Source organism: Pogona vitticeps, chromosome 12 (genome assembly GCF_051106095.1).
Source record: "Pogona vitticeps strain Pit_001003342236 chromosome 12, PviZW2.1, whole genome shotgun sequence".
NCBI lineage: Eukaryota > Metazoa > Chordata > Lepidosauria > Squamata > Agamidae > Pogona > Pogona vitticeps.
The window spans coordinates 9,695,356-9,717,947 of record NC_135794.1 but is presented as its reverse complement, the minus strand read 5'-3'; the positions used below and the strand labels follow the sequence as shown (position 1 = coordinate 9,717,947).

The following is a 22,592-nucleotide window of genomic DNA, read 5'->3' as shown; positions in this document are numbered from 1 at the left end:
ATGGGAACTGTAGTCCAATGTGCCTGCAGGGAAGCAAAATCATTTTAAAAAAATCTTTATGACCCCTCCTGGGGACCATGTGGACAGAAGGAAAACAGACTAAAAATGTTGTACAACATAGCCAAGAAGCAAGAAGTGGCAAAAGGCAACATAGGGCACTGGTTCTTAACCTTGGGTTACTCAGGAGTTTTGGACTGCAACTCCCAGAAGCCTTCACCACCAGCTGTCCTGACTGGGGTTTCTGGGAGTTGCAGTTCAAAAGCATCCAAGTAACAAAGGTTAAGAACCACTGACGTAGGGTAAAAATGAGACAAAACTGTGAGGCAGATAAAGAACAGCAAACCTCTCCTCTAAATCAGCTTGGCAGAGCTTTATTATTTTAAAAAGATATTTTTGGAAATGCATGTGAAACAGTGCAAAAATACAAATAGCAACAACATACTGTACATTGGCTCCTTTGTTAAAAATCTATACAATAAAGTGCATGGAGAGAAATCAGCAAAAAAACAAGGAAACCCACAATGACTTGATGAAAGGGACATTCAAAACCATACACAAACACTTGTAGTGCAAAGAGGCGCGTCTCCTCTGCTTCCAGGCAAAGAGAATTGGAGGGCCCAAAACAAACCCCTCACCGGCTAGAAAAGGAGAGCACCCTTGATATTTCACAGTTTGAATCACAGGCAGACCCAGCCATAGTTGGAGGCCTGCCTCAGTGGGACAAAGGACGGCTGAAAGCTGGTCCCGTGGGCGAACCACGTTGTGGAAAGAACTTCTCAAGCTTTTGTTCGCTGGTTTGTTTTTGCCGATGTTGGCGCACACAGCTCAGAGGTTTCTGCGATGCAGCTCTGCTTTAAACTAAAAATACGAAGTTTGTGGAGAGAAAGGTCTAACATCCTCTCTGACCTCTTGCCAGCTCACTCCATACAGCTTGCTCAATCAAGACGGGACGCTAGAGATCCCGATCTTAAGTCAGTCGCTGCCCTTCACGGTTTAGCGCTCTCGTAGCCAAATCCCAAACCCATTTTCTCAAACGTTAAGTCCTGTCAGTTTCAGCTGAGACTTAAAATTCCAAGTAAGGCGTTCTCAAGTTACACGTTTAAGGTGGCAAAGGAGCATTTCAATATTTTTTTGCTCTTTGACTGAAGATTATGAACAACAAAGGATGTTCCTCTTAAGAATGCTTCCGTAAAATTCACCAGCCAGGCCTTCTCTGTGGTGGCTCTGAGGTCATGAAATTTCTTATCACTAAATTAGGTGGTTGCATTTGACCCAATCTGTCACATTTTGAATTCTTGACAGGTCTTATCAAACCAGGGATCCTGGGAGTTCAAATACAGGCATGAATTTGCAACAGATCTACGTTTAAAAAATATATTAGCCATCAATTAGATGAAAAGCTAACAAGCATAGATGCACACATGCAGACCCAATATGCATCTGTAGCTTTCTGTATGCTTCTCACTCTCTGCACGTCTCTCTGTGAGCATCTCTGTCTCTACATGCATGTATCTCCGTATATGTGCATATCATGTATTTCTCTCTGACAGCATCTTTGTACTCCTATGTGTATGCTTCCTGAGTACTTCTATGTATCTCTCTAAACATTTCCGTGTCCCCCTCTGCAAGCATCTCTGTGCACCGGCCCATTTCTATAGCTCTCTATTTGCTTCTCTGTGTTTTTATATGCATGTTCCTCTGAGCACGTCTGCATCTCTCTGCGATCATCTGTGTGCATGCCTGCCTGTATTTTTGTTAATCAGACTTTGATTCCCCTCTCTATGTTGCATCGCTATGGAACTTTCATCATTTAAAAAAAAATAGCAGAGAAGTTTTTCATTAGCTTGAAATGACATTCACTGTGCAGTGACCTCTTTACAGCTTTTGCTCTTTGGTTTGCTGCTGTTTATTTCCACATCTGCCTTTTACATTAATATTTCATTATTTGGAAATGAGTTTCCATCATCCTTCTCTGTTTCCCTGAGCACTTTCCCTGCAAAGGACGGGCCAAGATTTTATTTTAAATGCAATAAATAAATAAATAAATAGACTGTGATGTGTAACTCAAAAGTGCAGAACAGGGACTCTTTGGGATCCCTTGGGCATATGAACAGGAAGAGGAACAGGCCAATATATGAATAGACAGGACAGGTCAAGGGTGGCCAGGAGCTTCTCTACTGATGGACCACTGACTAGTCTTCTGATAATTTATTAGAGCACCTAGGCCTACCAGACATTGATCTTAATATCAACAGGATGCCTACATAAAATCAGTTAGCAGAGACTGATAACCTGAGTATACACCCTTTTGCAAAAAAAAACAAAAAACAAAACCCCAAAACAAAACAAAACAAAACCAGAAAGTACAATAAATTTGAAATTATATGATCCTCCAGATGAGTGGAGTTGCATTGCAAATCTCCTCAACTGTTTATGGTGCCCATCAGCTAAGCTGGCTAGGTCTACATGATGTAGACTATGCATGATGAGAAGTATTTCACCCATGCTAGTACAGAGACCAAATCTTATAAAACCTGAGCTCAAAGTATGCAACCCGGTTCTAAAAACTTTATAGACAATAAGTGGTCTTGACATCAGCCTTCCTACTTCTTTTGGGCCACCAAACATTCTGGCCCATAAGGACAAATAGGCATCTCCCTGAGTTTCAACTATCTACAGGCTGATCCTTGGTGAATGCCAATATAGACCTTCACCAAAACCCTACTGTCTAATTCCAGTCATCTCCTCTGACCCACTGGCTCTTTCATGCCTTGTTGGTTTTAATAGGGGTGGAGTACCCTGTGGGCCCCCAGCTCCCATGAGATCCAGCACAAAGGGCCGATGGTCAATAACAATGAGAAGTGTAAAGCCATCACAGATGTAAGGTAACAGTTTCCTCATCTCCCCTACTTTAGATGCTTCTCCTTTATCATCAGAAGGTCCCCCCTTGATGATACCATGTTTCTGTCCAAAATACTTCTTTCAAAGTGGGTTGTCAAGTTTTGGTTATTCAGGTGTTTGAGACAAACTTCCACTCTGTGGACGGGGAGAATAGGACACACAAGGATTAGATCAGAAATGTCTACCTTCTATAAGAAGTCTATCTTCTCAGATGGGGAATATCTTGTGAACCACCAACAAAAGAAGAAGAAAAGCATGCCTGGCTGGCTCCTTCTGATCAACTATGATGGCAAGTCATTAGATGGACTTTGTCTACTGGATGACCAAAACAACTGCTAGCATATGCAGGAGACCCAGCCAGAAAGATAAAGATGTGGTGGTGGCCGTGTCCTTATGCAGTTTGTCCCTGAATGCTATAGTCTTGGAAAAGGGCTTGACTAGGTTTTCAGTCACAAGTGTCTGAGTGAACCAGTCCTCCTTGGCAATGCAAGAATATGTGCCGTAGAGGTCATCTGTCATGTTGTCAATGAAGTAGATACAGTGACGGTGGCCAGGACGACAATGCAGAATGGCTCGGTTGTTGTGAAACCATGTATAATTGGCGTGGTGGGATTCAACAGTGCAGTTCAGATAATAGCGGGACTGCTGAGGCACTGTGACATTCATATGGAGTTCCATGCCATCTTCTGAGGAGAAGAAAGAAGAGGAAAATGTGAGACAACTGCACAACCATGAAACGGAAAGGGAAACATGGTGTTGGAGAAGCATAATGGCTTCAACTTGCATGGAGCAACCGAGCTTTCTTCAAGGTGACTTTATCTCCATACGTCCTCACAACTTGCCACTCTTAGTGGGGATGTGCACTACCTCCAGACAAATGTGGAGAAATGGACTGAATCAGGGCTATTTGTGGAGTTATGGGGTTAATTCAGGATGGAGTAAAGAGCTGCTCTTCAATAGGGCAGAACAGAACCACAAAGCAGTTGGGTACCCCATCTACTCTCCCCACACCACATTTAAATGTACAAAGCTTCAGAAGTGATTTTATAGGCCACGAATGCTCATGTTAAAATAAAACTTTTTACTCTCTGGAGTGCCACAAGACTGTTGCTTTTGTTCCAGCTATCCTGCTGGAGACCTCTGTAAACATCTAAGATATTCTACCACCCTACTCCACCCAGTATATATATGACAGGAAATGGATACTTTTCATATACAGTGGTGTCCTGCTTAACGGGCACTCCGTTTTATGACGAAATTGCAAAACGATGTTTCTTATGGGGGAATTTCGCTTTGCGATGATTGGTTCCCTGCTTCGGGAACCAATTCTCGCAAAACGACGATTTTCCTACAGCTGATCGGCAGTTTCAAAATGGCTGCCAGGTAAAAAAAATGGTCGCCCGCTGTTTTCTGGGATGGATTCCTCGCTGCATGGGCAGCGAAAATGGCCGCGCTATGGAGGATCTTCGCTGGACGGTGAGTTTCAAGCCCATAGGAACGCATTGACCGGGTTTTAATGCGTTTCTATGGGCTTTTAAATTTCGCTTTATGATGTTTTTGTTCTACAGTGATTTTGCTGGAACGAATTAACATCGTCAAGCAAGGCACCACTATACTCAGATACTTTCCTTATCTGATATTTTGGGCTTTCCACTTACTAATATAGTAGAGCTTGTGGAAAACCTTAAATACATCACAGGGAAAGTATCTCAATTGTCCTTTGCCTTTCCCAGCTCTGCTATGAGCTCCGTGCTTTTTCCCTTCATTGTCAACAAGCAACTTTTTCTAGAGAGAAAAGTTATTTCTCCAAGTTCTCTGTCAAGAAAGGCTGAGATAGTTTATGGGGAAATTCTTACAGAAATTTTAACAGCAATTTCTTCTAGAAAGCACAGAGCACAACTTTTATTTTAATCAATGCCTTGTACACGGGCTCAGCAGGAAGACATGAAAACCACCTCTTTTTCTTTCCTGTTTTCCAAAATCAGCTTCTTAAGAGATTGCACAAAGACTCAAACTGAATGGCTTTTCCAGCAAGCCTAGGTAGTGATATCCCAGTGGGAATTTAGTTATAATCACATATTGGCTTGAACCTTCTTGTTGTTCATGCAAGGTTCTCATAACTTGCATGGTTAATGGACATGGTGTTGGTGTGCATCTTAGATAGATACACCTGCAATCTTATCAACAGTGTGTGTGTAATGTGCCGTCAGCTCATGTCTGACTCGCAGTGTCCTTAGTAGGGTTTTCAAAGTACAGTGGTGCCTCGCATTGCGACGTTAATTCATTCCGCAAAAATCGCTGCAGAACGAAGACGTCGCAATGCAAAATAAAAAAGCCCATAGAAACACATTAAAACCTGATTAATGTGGGATTAAAACTCACCGTTCAGCAAAGATCCACCATAGCGTGGCCATTTCTGGTGCCTGGTAAGCGAGGAATCTGTGCGAAAACACAGCGGGCGGCCATGTTTTTTTCCCGGTGGCCATTTTGAAACTGCCGATTAGCTGTGCGAAAATGGGCGCTTTGCGATGATCGGTTCCCTAAGCAGGGAACCGATCATCGCAAAGCAAAATTCCCCCATAGGGAACATTGCAAAGCGATCACTTTCGTGATCGCAAAAAATGTGTCACAAAGCGATTTCATCGCTAAACGGAGCAATTGCTATGCGAGGCACCACTGTATGTGAGATATTTAAGGGGTGGTTTTACCCATGTCATCCATGCCCATGAGTTTTCATGTCTCTGTAGGAATTTGAATACACATCTTCTGAGACTCACTCCAACACTCTATCCACTACACCATGCCGACTCTCTACCTTATCAATTAGCTGCAATTAATCATAAGAAGTTACACAAACCTTACACCGGTGAGCCATACGTTAGTGAGATCAATAGTGTTACTGGCCCTTTAGAATAGATGCCAACTGAGTTCCTCCCATGATGGAACTACGTGTCAACTGGTTTCTTCCCCAAGTCTAGAAAGGACAACAGAATTGCCAACTCTACCTTTTGTGTTGTTGCTTGAAGAGGAACAAATATCGGAAGAGTTATCATGGGTCAGAGCTTGTAATAGCGTCCTAAAATGAGAGATTGAAAGCCCAGATAAACCTCACATCATACATATACACATTTGAAAGTCCATAGAAGGCCTTTGCACACAACCACTTGACATGGGCTCATTCATGTCAAAGATATTGAAGATCCAACACAAAAAGACTTTGCCTGTCTCAAGAAGTAATAAATCTGTCTGTGAAATTTATGCTGGAGCATAATCCCTTGTTAGGATAAGGGCAAGACAGGTCTAGGCATCTTGCCTTGTCTATAAAAATTGCACTCTGTATCTTAAGGAACCAAGGGGGTTAAAAGGGCCATCCGGACGATGCTTTGTGATAAGTAAGATTTCTTCCCCATGAGTCGCATGATAGAGAGAGACACAGCACTGTTTTTTACAGGCTGATACAAGCTTGAAGGAAAGCAGGCAGCCAGGCAGAAAGGAAGCAACATGGGTAGGACTGTAGAGATAAAACAACACATGCAGCAGAGCAGGAGTGAAGCCGTACAATTCTACAGTGGTACAGTGTGTTGCCCCACAGAGGTCATACACACTGGATTGGGGCAATTCTTTAATTATTAAAGGCTGATTTGGACTGACTTATGCAAAATCCAGGTTAAAAGCAGCAAGGCTGGATTCAGTTTCATAGCAGGGCAAATTTACAAATCAATTTGTTTTTGGAGTACAAATCAAATTGGATAGGGCACAAATTATTCAACCTTTTCTTTCTTTCAAAAATGAAATTGTAAAGATGGCCAATACACAAAACCCTGAAAACAGCTGTCTCTTTTTAGGATCTATCAGGTGTCAAACTTCAGGTGCAGAAACAACAAAACTTATATCCATTTTTGTCTTTCAGTGCACGTCAGTGGGAGGCTTACAAATCAACTCAAATCTCAGGCAGAAATTGAATGGGTTTCGGCCACAAATTGCTCTGGATCTGAGACCTAATTTGGGGGGGGGGGGTCCTGCACATTCCTAGCCGCATAACAGCCTACTGTTATAGAACAAGGGAGGAATCACAATTTTTGAATGCCACCCTTTGTGAAAAAACTCCCTGCAAGTAGAAGAGCAGCACAGGAGCAAATAGGTAGGGCTTGAATCTACTTCCTTGTTATGACAAGTTTGCACTTGCAGGGAGTTTTCAAATTAGGCTCCTTTAGAAAATGTTATCTCCTGCTTCTGATGGCAAGCCCAACTGCTTCACCTTTATTCTCTTATTCTGCTGCATGTGGGACTTGCACGCTAAACTAGAAAGCTATTTCTGTCTAAAAGATGGAAACGATATTGAGATATATGCCAGATGATAGTGTGGTTGGAATTTATAGGAGTGCATTGGTAGCAATGTAGAAGAGAACCAACAGGAAGATGTGTGCTGGAGGGACATACCTATTTCCGTTTTGCTTGTGGTCATAAACAGAATCACACTTCCCACCAGTCCATCCACAGTACGGATCTCGTGCCAGTACACAGCTCCCGCAAGTGTTCTTATATGCCCCGCACATGGCCAGAGGGAGCTGGACGACTTCGCTCAGAGAGGCCACAAACAGCTCTTTCTGCAGAGGAAATTTAGAAAACAACCACTGTGAGATGTTCTTCCAAGCCACGGGGCTAAGAGACCATCTGGGACATTATGGGCCAGGTTGGCCAAGTCAGCAGTATCAGATCACCTGAGATTTCAGAGCCAAAATGTGGGATCAGGGGCAAACTCTTGCGATGTCCCTGGGGCAAGCCCTAGTGATGTCACAGAGATGGGCAGGCAAGATTTGGGAGGGGGAGTCTTTTCAGGCTTTCCACTACTGTCAGCAGGGCTGGTACAACAAGAAGGCTCATGAGTCACAATGAAAGTGCTCCACTTTTTGCCTTTCCACAGTTGGCATCATAGGTTCACCTGGCTATGGGTCTCAGAGACATTCAGGACCAAGGAAGATTACAAGATTGGAGTTCTGCTCTGCAATGGCTCCATAGTGAAAAGGTTATGGAGGCAGGGTTTAAACCAGGCTGGGCAACATGTAGCCCACCAGACACATGCAACCATCCAGTTTCAACCACCCAGCCACCAACGGAAAAGCAGGCAGCAATTTTCACATATTTTTCATGGGCCTTGTAGGTTGGACAGATTTCCATGGACACCATAGGGAGATCATCAAAGACCAACACGTGGAGGTTTTTCTTACTCTTGCAGTGTCCAAAATCATGGATTGGATGACAGCAGAAGATTGGAATGGCTGGATCTCCAGGACATTTATGGCACCTGTTGGCAGTACTACAACCTTGTGGATGGTCCCTCTGTCTGCAGAAAAGGTAAGGGAGAGGAGAAATAAGGAAGTGAAATAAGAAAAAAATGAAAGGTGGGTTGTGATCTTGGCTGGGGAGAAGAGGGCTTAAAGTAGACCAGCAGAAGGTTTTAATAACCCATTCCATTTAAGAAACTGAGAAACCATTAGAACATGTTGCCTTGTCCATCCTCCTCTTTCCAGTTTTCCTCCTCCTCCACCCCATCCTTTGATCTTTTCCCGTTTCCTCCTCTCTTGGACCTTCAAACTTTTTCTAAAATTTAAATTGATGTTTATTCTTTGGGCTTAACTATAATAAGGTGGAGCGGCAAAGTCATCAAGTGGTCAGATCTGGCTTATCAGATCTCAGAATACATTCTAGTGACAAGGCTCTAAAGCAACGCCCAACATGAAAACTAGAATGACGCAGTGATTAGAGATGCTTTGCTCAAGCTAGCACCCTTCAGGTTTTTGGGACTGCATCTCCCACAATCCTTAAGACATCAGCCTGGAGAAGTATTGGACCCATCACCCTTTTTGGACACATGTTCTAGACTGTCAAGCAGCCTTCTCCAACCTACAGTGCATATCAGTGGCTCCAATTTCACAGGATTGGTGATGTTAGTCTGAATTTTCCAGGAGCTATCTGAGATGCTGCTACCTGGATAGCTTAGTGGTTTAGAGGTGAATCTGGTTGGGAGTTCAATTCTCCACTGTGCCTCCTGTGAGAAGAGCCAGCCTTGGTGGCCTTGGGCAAGCTGCACAATCCCAGAACACCCCCAGAAGAAGGGAACAGTAAACCACCTCTGAGCATTCTCTACCTGGAAAACCCTGAAAAAGGGGTTGCCATAAGTTCAAAATTGATTTGATGGCACATAATTTTTATTACCTGGCATGCTAAACCTTTAACATTTAGCACCTTGGATAGTTCCTGGAAAGGTAGAGACTAAAACTCAGATTTCTGTAGCCCAAGACCAGAAAGCTACACACTTCCACAAACCCTCATGCTAAAATGACCCTCTTAGCCTTGAAAGCAGGATAGGACTCTCAGTGGATTTGTTTCAACAGCAGCACAGGACTGCTATATTCAATCCCATCTGCAGGAGAAGCCCCTTGTACGTTACCTGTGGCCAAATAGAGAACATTGTAAGTAACTCCATCTCCTGCCTCAACTTGGTGGATTTCTATTTGCTGGTAGTGATGCTTGTTGCTGAATATGGCTTTTTCTTGGACTCTGTTCAACACCTCTGGGTAGCTGTCGGCCAGTTGGAAGGTCTCGTGGGGTGTACGTTGGTCCCCTTCTAGGCACTGTGAAGAGGGGCACACAGTTGAGTCCATTGAAGTTGGACTGACAAGGATGTATACCAGGGATAGAGGAACCTTTGGCCCTCCAACAGTTTTGGACTAGAGTTTGCACAATCTCTCACCATGGCTTCTGTTGCATTGGGCCAAAGGGAACTGTAGGCGAGAGGACCCTGGAAGGTCTATAGTTCCCAACCCTTGTTCTGTAAGTGATCAGAAACCTTGCTTCCAACATCCAAGGATCCTACTGCTTTTTTAATCCATTCCAGTGACTACTGTTTCAGTATATGATTCAATCCTCCATGACTTTTAATTTGGATGGATCCGAGCAATTTGGCTGATGGGAAGACAATATAAACTTTGTGGTTGTTGTGAGTTTTTCGGGCTCTTTGGCCATGTTCTGAAAGTTGCTCTTCCTAACGTTTTGCCAGTCTCTGTGGCCAGCATCTTCAGAGGACACCCATCAATCACAGTGACAGATAATCTCTCCTCCTTATCACAACAATACACCCACAAGACACACGAATCACCCATCTCCTGAAAAGGACAAAAGCCTATCTCACAGCCATAAATACTCCACTCCCAAGCAAACTACATCAGAGCACAGAGTGCTGTCCTCTGAAGACGCCGGCCACAGAGACTGACGAAACGTTAGGAACAAAAACCTTCAGAATATGGACAAAGAGCCAGAAAAACCCACAACAGCCATTAGATCCCGGCCGTGAAAGCCTTCATGAATACAAATCTAAACTTTGCCTATAGATTTTCTCCACATGCCGCTTACCTGTCCTGGCCTCACAGCAGGGGGCTCTCCAGTGTAGCCTTTCAGTGGCGAAGTTCTGAACACTTCACTAATGGCACCGACAGAATAAACACAGACTGCTGAATATTCCCTGTGCACAAAAATGAAAAACACTGTTATTACCCTGCTCATTAATTAAAGCATTTGGGTGGGTGGGGGGAGAGAAAGACCTATGACTTAAGCACCATATGCAGACCTTGGCTTGAGACCCACAGAGATGGGGCACCAGAAGGAGAAACTGATGACACACAGATAGAAAGAACTGCATAGTTTTGCACAGTTGAAATGCCCCCCCCCCAATTCCTGGCTCTGGGTTTGTCTCCCAGTGGGTGTGACTCTGTACATCACGGGGAGATGCTCCGTTAGATAAAGTAGCACACTCAAGCCAGTGCACCACTGTGTTGATACAGTCCAAGCCTCACCTTTATCAAGGTGGCTGGCTATGTCTTGATGTCATTGCCCAGATCTCTTGACCTGCAACCCCCTCAAACCCAAGGTGCATCTCCACCAGAGTCCACCTTAAACACTGAGAAAGTCCAAGTGAGGCATAAAGTGAGGTATTTGCATAGAGCTAAGGCCCATAGGAACACTCACCACTCATTGGAGAACAGTCCATAGATCTTTGTCTGAGACCAGACGGGTGACTCGACAATGAAGACGTCCTGCAGGTGGTTAAAATGCCGATCACCATCAACACAGAGCAGAGTGGCCTTCAGGAAAGTTGTCCATTTGGATGCTGAGAGGGAACCACTGCCTCCTTTGTCTCCCTGCAGGAGAAAGGAAGGCTTTTAGGTTAGGCCACGTGTTGGCAACTACCTGTTCTATGAGGAGGAGGAGGAGCAGGAGGAAAAAAGCAAAGAGAGGACAAAAGGAAAAAAATACTGAGCTCAGTATCTGTATAACCTCTTCTTCTTGTCTCTATCACATTATGGGGTCACCCGAAGCTATTTCTTCCTACAAACCATGTTTTGTAGCCATCTGTTCCATCTAAACCATCACGTATCAGTTCAGCGATTAAGCAAACTTGTGGAGGCCTTCTCCTTCTGAAAACTCTGGAAGAAACGTGCTTCCCCACCACCACACAAGACAGCTCGTCCCCAGGCCTTTACCTTGCACAGCTGAGCCACTCTGGAGATGCTCTTCGAGGCCACTGGATTCCTTGAAGAATCTGGATTGTCCTCTCGGAAGAAGAGGTAGATTTTGGCATTGTAAGGCTTGTCTTGCTTTACCATAGCTGCCTTCACAAACTGTGGATCTGCAAATAAGAACAGAACATGTGTTATGTGCTGGATCAGACCCAAAGCCATTCTGGTCCATTGAGTTCCCCAAAAGACCAACAAGATGCTGCTGGGAAGCCCAAAGCAGGACCTGCACACAACAGCCCTCTCACCGATTTCTCAAGCAGCTGACTTTATTTTATTTTATATTTTATTTATTTTATTTATATCCCGCCTATCTGGTCGGTTAAGACCACTCTAGGCGACTTTCAGAGGTATGCCTTCTGGAACCTCAGAGTGAGCATATACACGAGGACTAGAAGCCATTAATAGCATGGCCTTCATCATTTCCCCAATAACTGGTACCCAGTGATGTACTGCTTTTGATAAATATTGGGCATGGGATTTTCTGAGCTCTACCTGACAGGCATCTAAATGTGGCTCATCTGAGAGACAGGCTTTTACGAGGAGCTCGGCCTTTCAGTCGAGGACTTTCTCCTGGGTGAGCCTCATTTAGATGTCAGGTAGGACTCCCAGAATGGAGAATTACAGTGGTGCCTCGCTTAACGAGCACCTCGCTGAGCGATGAAATCGCTTAATGAGGGGCTCTGGGCCATCGCTGGCGCATTCGCTCAGCGATGGCCCCTATGGCGTTTTTTCGCTTTGCGATATTCGCTAAGCAATTCGCTTAGCGAATATCGCAGAACGAAGCGGGGGAGAACAGCTGATCAGCGGTTCCAAAATGGCCGCCGGAAGGTCCGCGCCGCATTTTCATGCCCTGCCCTCGCTTACCGAGGGCGCGAAAATGGCGGCGCTATGGAGGAACATCACTTAACGGTGAGTTTTAAAGCCATAGGAAAGCACCACTGTATGGTCTTTGTAGGCTGAGAAATCAGAAAATGTCAAGAACTGCAAACTGCAACAAAATGGTGCAGTGTGGAGAGCTTCTGCTTGCTCTTAGAGCCAGCTACGCTCCCAAACTCCACTCCATTTTATTTCCCAATTTGCCTCATCCCCCACAAATTGCCCCAGACGGCTGTTGTCTCACAGCCACCGAGCACACTTGGTTCCCACCGAGTTTTTCAGAGGAAGTGGGGGAGGAATCCTCTAACGGCTTCTGCATGCCTCAAGATTTCCTCAGCCCTCTCACTTCCTCCTCCCTGAGAATAGGTGAGGCCATTCCAGCTACATAAGCCTCCTTAAAGTAGGACAGGTGCAGACTGCAATGCCTTAGAAGAAAAGAAAGCCATACAAAACCACATGTAAAGTGGAAAAGACCCTGGCAGTTAGGGCCGGATTAAGATTAAGACCTTCAGAGGCCTAAGCACTGGAAACATTACCGTGCCCCCCCCCTTGAACATAATGCATGGCAGGTCCCACAGTTTGAAAAAAACATATAAATTGCACATCATATGCAAGAAAATATGACAATCTAATTGTATAGCATGTGGCAAAAAAGAAATATTGTATGCAAAGTCATATGTATAATCAAATTATCAGCTTCTGGCCAAATCTTGTGCTTTCACGCTTTGAATAATATAAACAGATTCTGTCAGGAAATCTCAGACAACAGCTTAAAACCCCTTTTGGGGTGCTTTTAACAGTGGCTGCTATTTCTTTGGCTTCCACATGTAATGCAATGTGTCTGAAAGACCAGCAGGTCTTTTTATCCTTATTTCCACCCAACCTCCCAAAATACAGAAGTAAATAACAACAACAACAAGCAATGATGATGATTGATCATTTTAATCAAAACATGAGTTTTCTTGAGTCTTTTAGTTTTGACTTGTTTATACTCAACCTCTTTTGGGAGGGAGATGGTTTTCTTTGGGCTGTTGAAGGAGGGAGCCGAGGGTGAGGGATGTGGCTTGTTAAGGACAGCGCACCATTTGCCCAGGGTAACTCCAGCACTGAAAAAAAAATATCTGTGCTGCCTCCTTATTTTGCTTAATGGTTAATCCGAGGCTGCTGGGAGTCCCTCCTTTTCTAAAAGAGCTTGGAAAGAGAAGGCCTTAAGGAAGGATATGCCCAGTGGAAAGTTGTATCACCTGAGGCTCATTACTGTGGGTTTCCCGCACATGAGGGGGAAGTTGGCCTCTGTGGCATTCATTGTACAGAAAGTACCCTGCCTTGTTATTGCGTCCCCCGAGCTACTCTCACAAGGGCAAAGGCTGGGCTTCTTCCACACCAGAGGACTTCCTCAGACAGTGAGGCTTGTTCTCTACTGGGAACGCAGGGAGAAGTAACGGCTAAAAGAGTGATCCTGCGGAAAGCCCCCACATTTAATCATGTTCCTTCCACAAAAGGGATTCCCACAGCACTCACTCTTCATCATCATGTCTGTGGTGTAGAGCTCCGTAGAGCCAAGGATCCGGCGGAATCGAGGGTTCTTTCCATTGTACTGATGCTTCTTGATTGTAGAATAGATGTCGTCGCCTGGAATACAGGAAAGAAGCACTAGAGGTGAGAAAGAAACACAGCCAGAAGGAGAGCATGGAAACGCTACGTTTAGGGACCACAACGTCCGGTGATCATGCTGGCGGGGGAATTCTGGGCACTGTCGTCCACAAGAATAACTCTTCCACATTCTTGCCGCAAATCACAACCATTCCCTAGTCGTCTCTGACTGTTCCAAGAGGATTAGATTTTAGATTCGGCCTCCTTCAATCTTGATAGACTATGGGAACATGCTCTGAATAGAGGACTTGGAACAGTGTCTAGTGTGGCTGAGAAGGCCAATTCGAGAGGGACCATCCCTTCCAAAATGATGATGACTCTAAACAAACATGGTACATTGTGGCCAATCCATAATGAGGATTTTACAGAGTGCTTAGAGTAACTTTGAAATATATCCTTTTTTTCTCCTGCTGCAATATCATATAAAATCAAAAGCAGGGTTTTTTACGTTCCTTATCATTTTTCTTATTTTCTAGCAAAGGGGCTGCCATAGTTGCAATAGGAGATTCTTAATGGGACATAAGGCAAGGGAGATCATATATGTCTTATTTATGCATTTGGTGGAAGAATAACAAAGATGGGGCTAGCCTGGCATCCCTTGGCAGGGACTTCCTGTGCCACAAAGCATCCTTAATAAATTCCTCTCCTTACTTCCCGGCTAATGTACCTTTGATGGCAGGAGGACAGAGAGAAGGGCCCCTCTGCCCAGAATCTTAAAGCTCACAGGAGAAAATGCAGGCTTTCAATTTCCCAGTCCAAAGTGGTGCAGGGCTTCCTTCTACATTATCAACATTTAAATTGTTGCCTGGAAACATACCCATCCCATTCAGATGCTGCTCATTAGACACATTTTCCGGGCATCAGCTCAAGTGCTCAGAAAGCCAGTATCTGCGTGGTAACAGTACGACCATCTGGTAAAGCGAATGCTTCATCAACAGGTGAGCTCTCTTAAAAAGCAGATGGCATCTTATCCTAGCATGAGCTTGGCATTTTGGCATGTAGTCCATTAGCCTGCTTTTGCTTTGTAATTGGTCATCAGAAGGTAAACACAGGCTTCATTTGCAATGGCCAAAGTTAATACGTATAGCTACCTTCAGTAAGAAGAGAGCCATCTTGTACTTGAGTAGCCATTAAGGATGAGAAGTCCATCATGAAACAAAAGAAGTGGCAACCCTAATTCAGCATTACAAGCATGGTTGAAAAATACAGCATGTTAAAAGTCAACGAACTCTCCTCTACCCAGCCACGAGGACCGGTGATCACTACACACAAAAGACCAGCTAACAACACCAATCAATCACAGTGACAGATCATCTCTCCTCCTTATCACAACAATACACCCACAACAAAAACACACTGATCACCATAATCACTCATCTCCTGAAAAGGACAAAAGCTGATCTCACAGCCATCAATACTCAACTCCCAAACAAACTGCACCAGAGCACAGAGTGCTGTCCTCTGAAAATGCCGGCCCCAGAGACTGGCGAAACGTTAGGAAGAACAACCTTCAGAACACGGTCAAAGAGCCCGAAAAACCCACAACAACCATGGTTGAAATACACAGAGATTCAGTGCTGAACTTTTAAGAACTAAACATTTGGAATTCTTTGTGTGGAGGAACCTGTTTACCAGTTTCACTGGCTCCCACAGCGCAGGTTTTTAAAACTCGCATCCTTTCCTTCTAGTTGTGACGAAAGGTGCTCATCGTGGAAATCACTTTTCAAGTAACGAATCACATGTGGACCAGAAATATGAGACTTACCATCAACAAGAACAAGAGCATTGGGATCAAGGCCAAAAGGGGCCAAGCCCTGGGCATGCATAAATATCTCTTTCTTCCCATGTACCTGCAGAAGGATAGAACATATAACACAAGGTTGATGTCTCCAAAACAGGTTCTTCCAAAACTCCAGCATCCACCAGAATTTGGAAAGTTACTTTTAAAGCATGCATGTGAAGAACACTTGTTAAATTCCTGATTTCCTTTGATTTCGGCTGTCTCAACATGCTGAATCACAACGAGGGATTGTCAAGCCTTAGGAGATTCCTCAGGTCTCCAGCACAAAAATGAGACAAAGTTCCTTTTTTCCCCCCTTTAGATTTCTACAATTTGTTCAAAATGCCTCAGCGCAAAACTAGCATTTTATCCCTCTGTGAAGCAAAGTGCATGTGCACACAGAGCAAGAATAGAAAGGTCAGCGGATGGAGGAAAAAGACGTGAGCAACTCATCCAGTGCTTTTCCTCACAAATATGAAAACTCCAGTTGGCTCAGTCAGAAAGCATCTCACCCTCTGTGACCAGATGGAATCAATTTCTCATACTCATGTGGCCACAAAACATGTGAGGATTGTACCACTCACCTAGACTGAAATTTGAAATATATATCAACCAGACCATGGAAACATTTTTAAAAGTACTGCTTCCAGAATCTCTAGGACAGTGATGGCGAACGTATGGTACGTGTGCCACAGCTGACATGCGAAGCCCTTTTTTCTGGCATGCGACAAACCTTTTGAAGTGGCTGCAGCTGGGATTCCCCCTTTCTCTTCCTGTTCTGGGTCCTTTAACTTCCTGTCTATCCCCATGATTCCCCCTTTAACTTCTTGTCCGTCCCCATGATTCCCCCTTTAACTTCCTGTTCGTCCCCATGATTCCCCCTGAAAATGCCACTTCCTGTTCCAGTTCTGGTCTTCCAGGCAACCACTGGTTTCTTCTCCACCCCCTCATTTTGGGCACTCAAGCTGAAAAAGGTTTGCCTCCACTGTTTTAGGACATGTTGCCTATGCGGTTTTTGTCCTCTAAGAAGCAAAACCTTCATGCTCTGTTATCAAGATGGGACAAATGTAGTTAAAGGCAGCAGGACAGTTTAGGAGCATGGAAAAGGCCAAGCGTGACAACGGCTCTGTCTCACATGAAAGAGGAACAGAGAGTACTCAGAAAAAAACTTCTACTGTTGTCGCCCTGCATTGCTATCTAAAGTGATTACCTCCCTCTGCCAGCCCTGCAGGCACTAATGCATCAGATATCACAGCAGAAAGAGAAGACACCATGAGTGCCACATGGCATTCCATACCCAATTCCAGCAGGTAGGGTTGCAAGCATTGGTGCCACAGATCAACAACTTGTCCTGATATTTTTCGAGGAGCGTAAGATAATTCTTGTCATCCTCCTGAAAGAAAGAGGGGAGTGGAACGGCTGAGAAGAAGATAAAGAGACAAGATGACACTAAACATCACTCTGGTTCCTACATAGGGGGAGAGAGCAAGAAGAAGCGAAGTGGTGTCTTCGGTAAAGCTGCACTGCTGGAGCCTCCGATCTTAAGACAGTCAGTATCCAAATCTGGCTTGGGAAATGATTTATGGATCCAGCAGACCCACCAGGATACAGCTCAAGGCTCAGCTGGAGACAAGAAGCGCACAGTATTTGGCCGCGGGAAGAAATAAAAAGGAAAAGCGTGAGATAACCTCCTGCAGCACAGGAATGAAGAACATCACAGGGTACAAGAGAGAGTTGGACTCTGGAGGGGGTAGATGTCATAGGGAATACAGCCTCCCACACTGTTTTTGTGAGAACACACACTTCTTGATCTATCTTCCCCAGCCCAGAAGGTCCCACTCCACCACCACCCCAAAGGTTTTTAAGAACTCGGGAGATTAAACAAGGAAAACAACGTTCTGACAAGCCACGTCTCTTATGAACTGAGACAGCTCCCACCCTCACGCCTTTGGGGGCAAAGAGGAAATGGAAGCAACCCCTGATCATTTCTGGTTTTGATCTGAGATGCTTTTTGGCACTGGGGGAGAGAAACACCCCAGGACATGCTGTGGGTGGGACACGCACATTTGTCCCTACACTTGTCAAAGCTGCCCAGCTGTTTTTTAAACAGTGAACTCAGCTATGGTTTGCAAAGCAGAATATGGTTTGCAATTGGGGTTCAACCAAATTCAGATAAAGGGTTGAGTATTGTCCCCAGATCAGTACTCAACCCTTTACTTGAATTTGGTTGAACCCCAATTTAGAAAACCAAGTCTGGGCCTTCCCCACTCATTCACTAGTCACTTGACCTTCTCAGTACAAGTGGTGCCTCACTTAATGACGATAATCCGTTCCCAGAAAATCATTGTTAAGCGAAAACATCGTAAAGCGAAAATAAAAACCCCACGGAAACACATTGAAACCCTTTCAATGCGTTCCAATGGGGTAAAAACTCACTGTCCAGCGCCAAGTTACATTTTTGCCTACATCTTCCAGGCCATTTTTGCTGCCTATATAGTAAGGAATCCGTCCCTAAACACAACGGGGAGCCATTTTAATCAGCTGGTGGCCATTTTGAAACCGCCGATCAGCTGTTAAAAATGTCATTTTGCGAAGAATCAGTTCCCAAATCAGGGAACTGATCATCGCAAAGCGAAATTCCCCCATTCAGACCATCATTTTGCAATAGCAATTGCGATCACAAAAAGATCGTTGTTAAGCAGTTTCATCGTAATGTGGGGCAATCGTAAAGCGAGGCAACACTGTAGTTACTTGGTCAGTATGGCTTCACTGGCACAGTCCTGAACTGAGGTTTAGAAGATCCAGATTCAAGTCTCCACTGAGCTGTGAAACTCCCTGGCGGACCCTGTCCCAGTCTGTCCCTCTCCGTCTGACCCACATCGCAGGACTGGCTTGTGAGGATAAAGTGTGGAACAGGAAAGCCCTATGTGACACTTTTGATTTCACTGGATGAAGGGTGGGATGTGAATTAACTGATAAATTGCATAACTAATAATAAACAGTAGTTAATGAGACAAAGCGAAAGAAATAACGCAAAACGGCAACAACAGCTTTTCTTCCCAACTTACATTTTTGCAGTTACTGGGTTTTCTAGTTGTTTTAAAGGGTACCTGAATGAAAGGAAAGAGAGAAAAAGGTGTACTCCTTTAAAAAGGCAGCCTCCATCCAGCTATCCATGGGCAGAACGGTTCATGAACACCCACCACGAAGAAGTTGCAAAAGTAATGGACGAAGGGAAAACTAAATACAGCCTGGAGAGAGGTTCATCTTGCAAAGAAAAGCTTTACCAATTAAAACGACTGGGAACGACTCTTCCCAGGGTTGGAGAACCAACCGTAGAGCTGCCTTTCTTGTACATCTTCCCATCTGTGAAGATGGGATGGCTCGCTGAACCATAAATGTACATCTTCTTTGTGCCTTCTATGTTTCATCTAGCATAGATCTTGCAGCTTCACTTGCCTACACATTCAGTCTCTAAAATTCTTTCCACTGAGTTTAGGAAGAAATCCAATAATTTGCAAATTTTACTCCTTGCAAATTTGGAGAGCTTGATTTAAAAAAAAACTAGACCAAATTCTCCACATTGACACTGCCCGAATTTTATAGGACTTAGCCCAGAGGGACAGGTTATACCTGGCTGTTACAGGTGAGGAGCGCATGGGAAGAGGAGGTAGTACAAACAGCCACTTAAAATATGGTTTGCAAAACCCAGACTTTTAAGTCTGAATAACTGTGGCTTAAAGGAGGAATCTATTGGTTTCCTTTTCTCCTATATTTTTTTTACAAAACAAAGTTTTTTTAAAGTGGGGAATATTTATGCAACATATAGAGAAATGTGCACATTTTGATAAGTGCTTATTCAAAACTGAAATGTAAAAGTTTCACATAACTTTGATCTAAACTAGTCACTAACATAAGCCACCTCTCCGGGGCTGTGAAGCCAGATTTTTTAACACCTCTGTTCTGAAAACCCTGGTGGGCTTGGCTGAATGAATCGGTCACTTTCCATTTCTCCCACACCCAAGCTTTCTGAAATCTCTCTTGCTGAATACATAGAGAAAAGTAGCAATTCAAAATGTTCTTGTCTCAAAACCCTTGGTGGAGAACTTGGGGGGGGGGAGAATGGGGGTGGGGGGATAGGGACTAACTGTTCTTGTTGACGACGGATCAATGGTCCATGGAAGGGATTAGGAAGAGGCAATGGGCAATGGGAGGGAAATAGAATGAAGCAGATCTTGGCCAAGTTAGATTTTTGCCTACATCTTCCAGGTAACTGGTGAAATGCAAGAGTTGTAGCTTTTTCAAACTGTTGAAAGGAACACACTAGAAAAGAATAATGCTTCTTACTGGTTGGGCACCTTGAACAGGAGCATTTCCTAATGTCACAGCTTACCGCAAGCCTCACCAGCTGGACTTAACATTTCATGACAAACAGAGTGTCTTCCCACCCCATCGGGCTGTGCCAAGGGGGAAAAAAAACTTTGCCATTTTTCCAGACCAACCCAAAAGGGAACTGATCGTTCTGAAGTTGCAGCCAGGAAAGGAAAACATTTGTTGATATGAGATTCGGTGCTTCTCCAGAGTTTGGTAAATTTTCCAATGGATGGATTTAAAGTTCAAAATGTAACTTTTAAAGCATACAGTCTAAGTGTGTGCGTTCAACTTGGTCAATTGTGCCTTAAATCTCCTTACTTCATAGTCTGTGGAGTTGTCGAAGTTGTGATAGTAAAGCTTGCTTTCTGCTCCCACGAACACAGAAGGCGTCCCCTGTTCATGGTAGAGAACTATGTGGCTCTCAGGGGTGCCAAAATGGAATCTTTTCTCTCCTATAAAAAGCAAAAAAAGGTGAATGTGAGATTTTTTTTTAAAGGGGATTGTTCAAAATGTTTCTGAAAGGTCCAAAATGCCTAATGTGATCACACCTAAGTCTCCCATGAGGGCCACACCTTACACTTCACAATACCTTAATAGCTTCTTTTAGTGTTTTCCCTGACTTTTTCCACCGTGAAGGACTGAAATTATAGCTTAATAATGGATGAGAATTTTTTAAAGCTAAAATGTGCTATACATCTGATTGGAACTCTCTGTTTTTATTCATAGCCATCATTAGAACGCAACTGAATTACGCTTTCAGACTGAAATAACTTCCACAACCCCTACCTAATCATATATAGAAAACAAGCTAAAGCAGTGGTTCTCAACCTTGAGGAATATCCATGGGTTCTTGGACTGCAACTCTCAGGAACCCCAGCCAGCACATCTTGTGTTGAAAGCTTCTGGGAGTTGTAGTCTAAGAACAACTGGGTTACTCAAGGCTGGAAGCCACTGAGCTGTATTTTTGACTCCTAAAAGTTTCCTGCATGAACTTTAGCTAGAAAACCAACATTGGATCAATGAGATAGTTTATAGCCACAGTAGCCAAACTTCAGAACAGAACTAATTACCTAAAGTTATTTTGTAACTACTAGTTACATTACTTGTTCCCAACAAGTAACCGGTCATAGGTAACTATGTTACTTGTCACTGGCTATTTATTCCATGATCTGTTCTCTTTCAAACTTAGAATGTTGCTTTGAGCAATACCATTTCTTACAGAGAGAGGAAGACATAAAATTGATTTCTCAAGACACAGAAGAAGAACAGTGAGGACAATCATATCTGAAAGCTTTATTTACAGAGAGTTTGTTTTACCCGGGGGAATAATAAAGCTGACAGGAAAAAAAAACTGATTTGCTTAAAATGTGGTGCTGGAGGGAAGCTTTGCAGAGATTGCCAGAAAGATGAACAAGTGAGTCCCAGATCAAATCAATCCCGAAGTATCTCAGGAGGCAAAAAAATAAAAATTTTAAAAAAAAATACTGAAACTGAGACAGCCCTACTTTGGGCCCATCATGAGAAGACAGGATTCTTTGGAAAAGGCAATAATGTTGGGAAACGCGGAAGGCAAGAAGAGAAGAGGAAGGCCAAATATGAGATGGAACCCACAGGCTTGAGTCTCCAAGAGCTGAGCAGGGCTGTTCAGGAGCGGACATTTTGGAGATGGCTCACTCATGGGGTCGCCCTAAGTCATGGGTGACTTGATGGCATATAACAACAACCACAGAGAATACCCGCTGACTTCCACAAGCCATTATTTCTCATAGTTTGGAGGAATACAGGCAGACTATTTCTCCCCATCGCGTTGTGTGTTTGTACCCGTTTTGGCACTCCATGTAGAATTTCCAGCTTGTTGGAACGAATCTGCAAATCCCAACCTTCCACACCCTCGCCTCGGAACATGAATTCATTTGGCACTATCCTCCTTGGCAGCAACAGCCTGCGAGCCTGAAGGGTCTTCAGCTCCTCATCTGGCTGTCTTGAATCTCCAAATGAATCTACTAAATCGACAGACTAGACCCACTGCTGCTTCCGTGCAGTTAGCCGAGAGGGGTCCACTCACCTGGTTTTAAACAGAGGACCAGTTCCCTCTGGAAGTCTTCCCAGGGGCCCTGTCCTCTGCCCTCCTAGCCTGGGAACTAGGTCACGGCTATTAAGCAGCCATGATACCTCACCAAATCAGTGAAGGCATAGCATTGCAATTTGCCCGGGGCAAAAAGGAAAGCAACGGAAGAGAGAAAAAGAACATTGCCAAGCTTGTTTCTTTCTCTTTGATCCAGCTAATCAGGAAAAAAAAACACTGTCCTATTGGAACACATTTATTCTGCCCTTATGCAATACACAGGACTGATCACAGGAACCATGATTAAGATCAAAGGAATCTGTTTGTTTGATTTGTTTGATTTATATATCGCTCCATTAGTGCACAC

General features: G+C 44.1%; 1 protein-coding gene across 2 annotated transcripts in view; it reads right to left on the bottom strand.

The window, feature by feature from the left end:
• Positions 1-355: 355 nt before the first annotated feature.
• The window catches only part of SEMA7A (semaphorin 7A (JohnMiltonHagen blood group)), a 53,732-nt gene continuing 31,495 nt past the window's right edge, over positions 356-22,592 (bottom strand). The window contains exons 2-14 of one of the 2 annotated variants that reach the window (XM_072982285.2): positions 20,479-20,612; positions 18,855-18,896; positions 17,084-17,179; positions 15,772-15,856; positions 13,875-13,985; positions 11,442-11,587; positions 10,927-11,099; positions 10,315-10,423; positions 9,353-9,536; positions 8,130-8,245; positions 7,342-7,508; positions 5,907-5,977; positions 356-3,587 (exon numbers count right to left, since the gene is read on the bottom strand). In XM_072982285.2, the coding sequence (XP_072838386.2) occupies positions 3,214-3,587; positions 5,907-5,977; positions 7,342-7,508; positions 8,130-8,245; positions 9,353-9,536; positions 10,315-10,423; positions 10,927-11,099; positions 11,442-11,587; positions 13,875-13,985; positions 15,772-15,856; positions 17,084-17,179; positions 18,855-18,896; positions 20,479-20,612 (1,808 nt within the window). In that variant the 3' untranslated portion in view covers positions 356-3,213. The remainder of the gene's footprint in view (positions 3,588-5,906; positions 5,978-7,341; positions 7,509-8,129; positions 8,246-9,352; positions 9,537-10,314; positions 10,424-10,926; positions 11,100-11,441; positions 11,588-13,874; positions 13,986-15,771; positions 15,857-17,083; positions 17,180-18,854; positions 18,897-20,478; positions 20,613-22,592) is intronic. The other variant, XM_072982286.2, reaches the window with a different exon arrangement.